Raw genomic sequence first — 8,451 nt, 5'->3', positions numbered from 1 at the left:
ATATTAAGAATCAAATCTTCAGCCATTTATTTAATATATGAAATTTCATGTCATTCACACTGAGATTTAGATTTAGGGAGTGGCCTGAGTATATTCACTCAATAGATGTTTTAATTATAGTCATTAAATTTTATTAAAATTTAAAAATTATCACAATATATTTTCTTTTAAAAATTAAAAATAATCCACCACACAATCAGAATACTTCTTAATTGCATACGCTATCTTTTTCAAAAGATTGAGATTTAATACTTTAATTTTTGAATATTATATAATAAAATCTCTCACAACTGTTCATTTAAAATAAATGATTATTATTACATTCATTAAGCGAGTGTATTGGTCACCGAATTCAAATGCCATTCACGCAAGCCTAGGTTAGTTTAATTGAAACCCAACAATTTATCAACACACACATATTATGTTTCACTTAACTTTTTAATGTGGACCACACTGTTCAAAACCCATTGTTTCACTTTCAGATTAAAGTCTGTAATGGAAAGTAGACTCATCATTTTTATATAAAGTAAAAGTTTTGATGTGGGTCCAACTTGATGTCCTGTTTTTGGAGTCATTCTGCCTGTCGGTTTTTGTTTAATCTGTTTAGTTTGTACCTACAGATAAGGGGAGATATGAATTGTATTCCAATAATAAATCTTTTCCACCAAAAACAGAACTATCACGCGGAAAAGATTGATCCTTTCATGTTCCAACATTTATTGCTTCTTGATAGACCATCAATAATCTTGTAAATTTAATTAGGAATCAATGGCCAATGATGAAGATATAGGAAAAATTTGGCTACAAATAAGGACTTGGATTCTTTTAATTAAAACAATTTCATTTGGAAATTGTAAAATATTTAAAACGATTAAATTCACTATCAATCTTAACAATATTTGTCATGAATTTTAATAAAATTATATTACTCTTTTTATCTTAAGTTATAAGATACTTTTAGATAAAATCTCACATATTAATAAAACTTATTAAATACACTTTACAACCTTACTTTTTCAAGATAAAAATATAAATTTTTAAAAATTTCTTTCATTTAATACTCCATTAATGAAAGAATATTAAAGAGAGATAATATATGAGAAGGATAATATTAAAAAAGTATCATTAATGAACCCTTATTTTTATCAAAGTGTCTTATATTTTAAAATGCTGAATCCTAAAAGTGTCTTATAATTTGGAAGGAAGGGAGTATTACTTTTTAAAAAATAGTTAAGATGATTGCTTTTATCATGGAGTTTGTTCAATCTATACGGCATATTGTGCCAGCCGGAGCATCCAGATATATCAAACAATTCAAGAAAGCACGCATCTATACATAAAGAAGAGAGAGAGATAAAAGATGTTTGACCAGCCCAACACAAGAAATAGAGCATAAACACCGTATTAATATTAATTCATATATCTTACACTACGAGCTTGAACTTAATCATCAGTACCAATAGTGTGATAGTAACAAATCATTACCCTCACTTCAAGGGAGAACATTTATTCGAACGCGGAAAAACAATAAGCACAGCAGCATACTGTAGCATATTTTATAAGCTATAATACAGCACAACATCCATCAAACCCTTAATCTGATGAATTATAAAAGATCCATGAAAACTTCAGATCGCAGCCCGCAACATAGGTAAAGTGCACTGATACGGGTACTTGAGAGAGAATCAGAGAATATAAAGATGAGAAGCAAGTCTAGGCTCAGCCACAACTTCAAGAGGATGTTTCTTTGGTGTAGAGAGCCCGAAAATCTCTTCCATGTTCAACTCCTCCTTCTTCACGCCACTCTTTAGCCTCCAATGAAACCCATGCAACAGATTCGCCAAGCTCGCCTGAATCACCTTTATCCCTAAAGGATAACCTGGACACATTCTTCCCCCTGATCCAAACGGCAACAGCTCATAAATATATTATGATTGTGGTTGAAATAAAGCACAAGATAAGTAAGAACCTTCTATAACTAATAATGCATAAATCAATTCAAAATAAAAAAGTCAAACTATTACAAAGACAGGAAAAGAGAAAAAAAATAAATTCATTAAAGTTTGATTCAAATTTTAACCAAACCAAATCAAACCGAAACAAAAACCGAACCAAATCAATTTCAGTTGAAATCGATCAAGTTTCACTAATATTCAAATCGATTGGTTCGGTTCGGTCTGGTTTTTGCCCAAAATCAAACCAAATCTATGAACACCCCTAGGTGCCAGAAGTCATTAAAAACCAAGATGGCCAAAATCTATTCACTGTAATGAGTAGAGGAAGTCATTTAAAGCCAAGATTTGTTATTGCATGGAATCTCTGTAAAACCACCTTGACTTACATACTCTTTCCGTTCTTGTATATAAAATATTTTTAATTAAATTATGTAAATTAATAAAAATTAGTTATCTACTTAAAAGCATAATAATATTTTAGTTTTATTTTTAATTATTGTAAATAAAAAATAAATATTTTAGTTTTATCCCTAAATTTGAACTGTTAAAATCAATTTTAAAAAAAAAATGAAATCTCATCATAGTTAAAGGTGCCTGAAGTCATTAAAAACCAAGATGGCCTAAATCTATTCACAGTAATGAGTAGAGGAAGTCATTAAATGCCAAGATTTGTTATTGCATGGAATCTCTGCAAAGCCACCTTGACTTGCATACTCTCATCATCCCTATAAATAAAATATTTTTAATTAAATCACATAAATTGATAAAAATTGATTATTTAATTAAAAGTATAGTAACATTTTAATTTTATTCTTAATTATTATAAATAAAAAATAAATATTTTTTTCATTTAATAAAGGTATAATTGTTCATTTATCAAAAAATATATTTAATAAAGGTATCATTATTCATTGATTAAAAAATATACTAACAACCTCTTATATTTAACAACAAGAAAAGGTTTTAAAAAACCTATAAAAATAGGGAAGTAACTCATAATTTCTCTTTCTTTCCCCCTCTTTTCCCCATATATTGATGAATCATCAATTCAATCATATTTATTTATCCATGGGCCGGGGTTTTAGGTACATTTTCCAAATTAATTCCAGTGGTTATGATCAGACAAATTATGAGTTAATTATATTAATTTAAGTTAAGTTAATTAAATTAGATATTCTAAGAGCATCCACAAAAAATTAGAACTTCAGCAAGCTTATTATGAAGCCAACAAGAAAGTGAGAAATATGTTGTTGCGTCGGTATCTTATTTGCTAGATAATTATGCACAAATGAAAACAAAATAAGTTTTTGGCCTCATTTTCGGATTTTCCTAAAAATTTAATGTGCGTTTTATATATATATATATATTCTCAACAGAAGTAGAATAGTATATAAAATTATTGAAATTAAAATTAAATATTGAAAATGCACTATTACAACTAACATATGATTTTACTATATATGTAATAATGTTAAAATATGGCCCTCATCTGCAGTGTCCATTTGTCCAACACATGCTTGTTATCTAGAATAGTTTTTTACTTTATATTTTGATGTCTGTGAAGATAACCTTAACTCTGTTTCTGCTTTTGCATGGGAGAGGAAAGATGTTGGCCTCTTTCCTAACACAAAACCAACTTTACATTATTTTCTTTCACTTCATGTGCTTCACAAAGCTTTGTACGTACCGGCCTTAACCTCTCATTAATATGCCTTTGTCTTTTTTATTTTATTTCCATATATATATATATATATATTTAAAGCATGATTGCATATTAAATGTAAATAATTTTTTTTGTGAATATTTGAATTTTAATTTATTACGTTTCTAGGATGACAACTAGTTCCTTTTACCACTCAACTCTCATTAATTATTTTTTATTTAATCCTAACATCTTGACTGATAAATTTAATTATTTTTTACCATCCTTGTCTAAAAAGAAAAGAATGCATGCACTTACTAGATGCCTAGTAGTACCATTGGACTACAAGGCCATCAGGGACCAATAAATCTAACTTAAAACTTCATTACCTAAACCTCTCGTGGCTTAATCATAGCTACCAACATTTAAAATCAATTTGACTTGTAAACTGTGGTTACGTTAGAACACGATCTTCTCGTCTCCAGCGTACACCAAATTAAACAAAAAAAAAACGATGTACGAGAGTAACGCCCATAATTTAATTTATAAATCATGATATTTTATGATCCTTCACGTGACTCCTTCGTTTCACTCTCTAGTTTAGTAATTAAATAAATTTTTGAAAAGAATTAAAATTTTAGTCGCTATACTATCTAATATTAGATTTTAAAATTGGTCTCTGGAGTTTTATTTTTTAGAAAAAGTGGTTGACATAAAAAATGTAGGGAGTGATATAAAATGGTTTGAAGGACAGGGGACCTATTTCAGAATTTGGTGAACCGTGAATGTGTAAGCACGGAACATACAATTTTTTGTCGGCCAAAACGAAAAATTCCACTACACTCTATCTAGCCTAATCATTTCAATAATTCCACATTATATGAATAATATTATAATTTATGCGTTACATTCACCATCAGACTTATTTTTATATTACGTGAAATTAGAGATGGATCCAACCCAAATAATTAATGTATAATTAGTAGGGTGTGTTTTCACGTGAACCGACGTTCTTGTAAGTCAATGATTAAAAATACTCCCTCTAATTTTTTTTTAATGCCATACTCCCTCTAGTTCTAAATAAAATATTTGGTTGAGAAATTTGTGTTGGTCCTCAATTTGGAATTTCAATTTCATTTTCCTCCTTCCTTTAATATGTTTATCATATTATTAAGTACCTTCATTATTTTCATTATTTTTCACTTTCTTTAATTTACCTCATTTAATACCTTGATTAAAAGAGCTTTATTTTAATAATAAAATAAAGTAATATATATATTTATACAATAATAAAATAATTATTTTAATTAATTTTTAATCTTTATAAATTAAGTAACTAAATCTTCTATTTAGGATAAAAACGAATATAAAAGATGCACAAAATTAATTATAGGTGTTGGCGTGTTTTGAGTCCGTATAATTCACTCATTCACTTAATTAATGTCTTAATTATATAACTATTAAATTTTATCTAACGCTTGAAATTTGTCCCAAAAAAATCAAAAAATCAGACCAACTTTCACGAGCAATTAGAACATCCTTCACATACATGACCCTGGCCCCTTCAAAAAATTCAGAACAATCAATAATCTTATTTTGAGTACATCGTGTAACAGAACCGCTAACAATCATTTAATTAATTCGACGGCTGCTATTGTGCCATAAACACTTATCGAATGGGCAAATTTGTAGGTCACCCTCACCACATCCAAATCCCATGCTCATGGCGGGGCGCCAAGCCTTGTCGTACGCCACGTGTCGGCGGGGTGGCCTATGATCGTGCGTCTGAGCCATTGGTTTATCTTTAAATTCCAACGTCTCATCTCTGCTCTTCCCCACATCAGTAAAAAGGGGCAAAGCTGAAACATTAATTTGAAAGCTAGCAACCTCACACAATGTAAAACAGTGAACTGTAAAAGCCCCAACATTCTCAATATTTAATTTCATGTGGGAGAAAATTTAAGCAAACCCAGAAACATCAATATACCCATCAGCATATATTTATTAGGTTACAATACTCTATCTCCCTCAAACTCTTAATCTTACTAGAGACGATATATAACCTAAACTTGAGATCGTAGATAGCTGGAAATGGAGGCCCCCATTAGTAAAGATGAGGAGCAAGTCTGGGCTCAACCACAGCTTCAAGTGGCAGTTTCTTGGGAGTAGAGAGCCCGAAGATCTCCTCCATACTTACATCCTCCTTCTTCATCCCGTCCTTCAGTCTCCAATGAAACCCATGCAACAGATTCGCCAAGCTCGCCTGAATCACCTTCAACCCCAGAGGATATCCCGGGCACATTCTTCTTCCTGCTCCGAACGGCAAAAGCTCGAAGTCATGCCCCTTCACGTCGATGTTCTTACTCAAGAACCTCTCTGGTTCGAACTCGTTCGGATTTTCCCATATCGTCGGGTCTCTTCCGATGGTCCAGACGTTCACCAGCACCTGAGTTCCTTTGGGGATGTCGTAGCCGGCAATCTTGACGTCGTCTCTGGCCATTCTCGGCACCAGCATGGGAGCCACAGGGTGGAGCCTCATGGTTTCTTTGGCTATGGCGTTGATGTAGGGTAAGTTGGGGACGTCTTTCTCTTCAACCCATCGATCTCTTCCGATCACTCTGTCCAGCTCCTCCGTCGCCTTCTCGAATATCTCCGGCTTTCTCAGAAGCTCTGAGATTGCCCATTCTACTGTTACTGCCGAGCTCTCTGTTCCTCCGGCTATTAAGTCCTGACATTCCACACAAATCAGGTTCGTCACCAATATAATTGGTCAAGATGCTGCCCTTTTGCGAAGATTCACGTGATTTATTTTAAATTTTTTATTTATTAAATTTGCAGTACGGTTGAAATTACATGTGCTACCTGCAAGCTTATTTAAACTACGTTCTAAAAGTTAGTTTTCAATTTTTCAATAACATTCCATTAATTTAAAAAAGATAACTTTCTTAAACTGATATTTAAAAAATCATCTAAATATAAATTATGTAAAAGTAACTAATTTTTAACAAATAAATTTATTATAAATAAATTTTTTAAGAAGCTCAAAATCAAACATACACATGCACAATCAATAATGAAAGAAATACCACTCCATACACACACATATTTATATGCTTAGTGCCTTACAGAAAAATGTCATAACAATATCATTCGTTTGCTGGTTCAATAAAATATTAAATAATATAATATTTTATAAAATCAATACATTCCTAAAATTGTCTCGGTATTCTTCAAATAAATACTACTTGATCACTGACATAGATGCAACAATATATGTCAAACTCAAACATAAAAGAAAGTATTTAATATTTTTATTAAAAATTAAAAAAAGGCATTTATTTTAATTTAAACCATAGAAAATAATTTTTTATATATGATACTTATCAAGAAAGAAGTCAGGTGAATTGGTAATCCCATCACATCTCAGTCATTGGTTTTTGAATCAAAAATAAGAAAAAGAAATTAGCACATTACCAACAAGTGGCTACCTGTCTCAAGAATTGCTCTTTAAAGTCATGCGCATAATTTACAAAATTATCAAAAAAATATAAATTTTAAAAAAATATGAATATTCTTATTTGATAATTTAAATGAAAAAAAAAATTACCTGAGAAAAGGCTTTGACTCCATGCCTCTCGAGCTTGACCTCGAGAGTGGGATCATCTGCAAGTTGAAGAAGCACGTCCACCATATCTTTAGGGACATAATCTGAAACCCCTCTTCTTCTTTCGTTATGTTCATCCAAAACGTGTTCCATGAATCTATCGAACTTCTTGCTCAACGCCTTCATCCTCTTTATGTAACCCTGCAGATCCAGAAAATCGATCCACGGGATGAAGTCTCCGATGTTAAACACTCCGTTCAACAGGAACAGCTCGTCCAGCATCTTCTTGAACTCCTCCGGCGACACGATCGCGTCATCGCTCTTCTCCGTGTACTTCTTCCCCAGTACCATCCTACTTATAACGTTCAGGCTCAGAGTTGTGAGGTGATCTTTCAGCACTATGGTCTTGCTCGCCGAATCGTGTAATTCCTTCAGAAGAGCTTTCAACTCTTCTCTTCTGATGTACTCGTAGGATTCTAGGCGTTTAGCGCTGAACAGTTCCGTCAGGCACATTTTGCGAGCTTGTCGCCAGTACGGGCCGTACTGGGACCAAGTGATGTCGGAGTAGTTGTAGGTGGTGTACTTGCCGGCGGCGAACTTGGGGCGGCCGGCCAGGGTAGCGTCGTGGGTTTTGAGGAACTCTCTGGCCAACTCAACGGAGGAGCCGACAACAACTGGGTTGGATCCAAACCAGACGTGCATGATGGGGCCGTATTTTTCAGAGAGGGCGTGGATGGAGCGGTGAGGGAGGTGGCCTATGAGGTTGAGGTTGCCGATGACGGGCCAGGGCCTTGGGCCGGGTGGCAGGTTGTATCGGCGGCGGCGGAGGTGGCGGCCGAAGAGGAGGAGGACGGCGAAGGTTGCGAGCCATGCGGCTGCCGTTGGAAAGCCCGCCAATTCCACTGCCATAGTTGTTATTGGGCGATGGACTGCGTTATGTTTGTGATGTGATTTTCAGTTGGGCAACCGAAGGCATTTATAGAGCATGAAAAGTTACCGGTGGCAGCAAAAAAAAAAAAAGTTATTTTGATGGCCCGAAAAAAAGCTAAAGTTAAATTGCCGGTTACATAGCTATAAATAGAATATAAACAGGACCTTGACTTGCAAGAAAAGCACAAGTTATCATAATTTAATATCCCAGTAATATTGGATTAAGTTGATATAATTCCTGCAAGTTGAATTTAGCCCTTGATATACTATATTTATGACTAATTTATTTATTGAAGTTTTTGAGAAATTGTTATTGTACA

General features: G+C 33.2%; 1 protein-coding gene across 1 annotated transcript; it reads right to left on the bottom strand.

Annotated features, from left to right (window-relative positions):
- Positions 1-5,503: 5,503 nt before the first annotated feature.
- Positions 5,504-8,134, bottom strand: LOC129290308 (trimethyltridecatetraene synthase-like). Its single transcript, XM_054927046.1, has 2 exons — positions 7,205-8,134; positions 5,504-6,325 (listed from the first exon to the last, which is right to left on the bottom strand). Exons 1-2 carry the CDS (start codon positions 8,108-8,110, stop codon positions 5,702-5,704), a joined length of 1,530 nt encoding a protein of 509 aa, XP_054783021.1. The 5' UTR covers positions 8,111-8,134; the 3' UTR covers positions 5,504-5,701.
- Between the last annotated feature and the right edge of the window lie 317 nt (positions 8,135-8,451).

Source organism: Prosopis cineraria, unplaced genomic scaffold (genome assembly GCF_029017545.1).
Source record: "Prosopis cineraria cultivar Desert tree isolate PC_DT_omini unplaced genomic scaffold, ASM2901754v1 PC13, whole genome shotgun sequence".
In the NCBI taxonomy this organism is placed as follows: Eukaryota; Viridiplantae; Streptophyta; class Magnoliopsida; order Fabales; family Fabaceae; genus Prosopis; species Prosopis cineraria.
This window is presented reverse-complemented; position numbering and strand designations above follow the sequence as displayed.

Coding starts and splice junctions, on each gene's coding strand:
- LOC129290308 (XM_054927046.1), bottom strand. CDS start 8,110: ATGGCAGTGGAATTGGCGGGCTTTCCAACGGCAGCCGCATGGCTCGCA. Junction 6,326..7,204: donor GAGTCAAAGCCTTTTCTCAG/GTAATTTTTTTT, acceptor GTGGAATGTCAG/GACTTAATAGCCGGAGGAAC.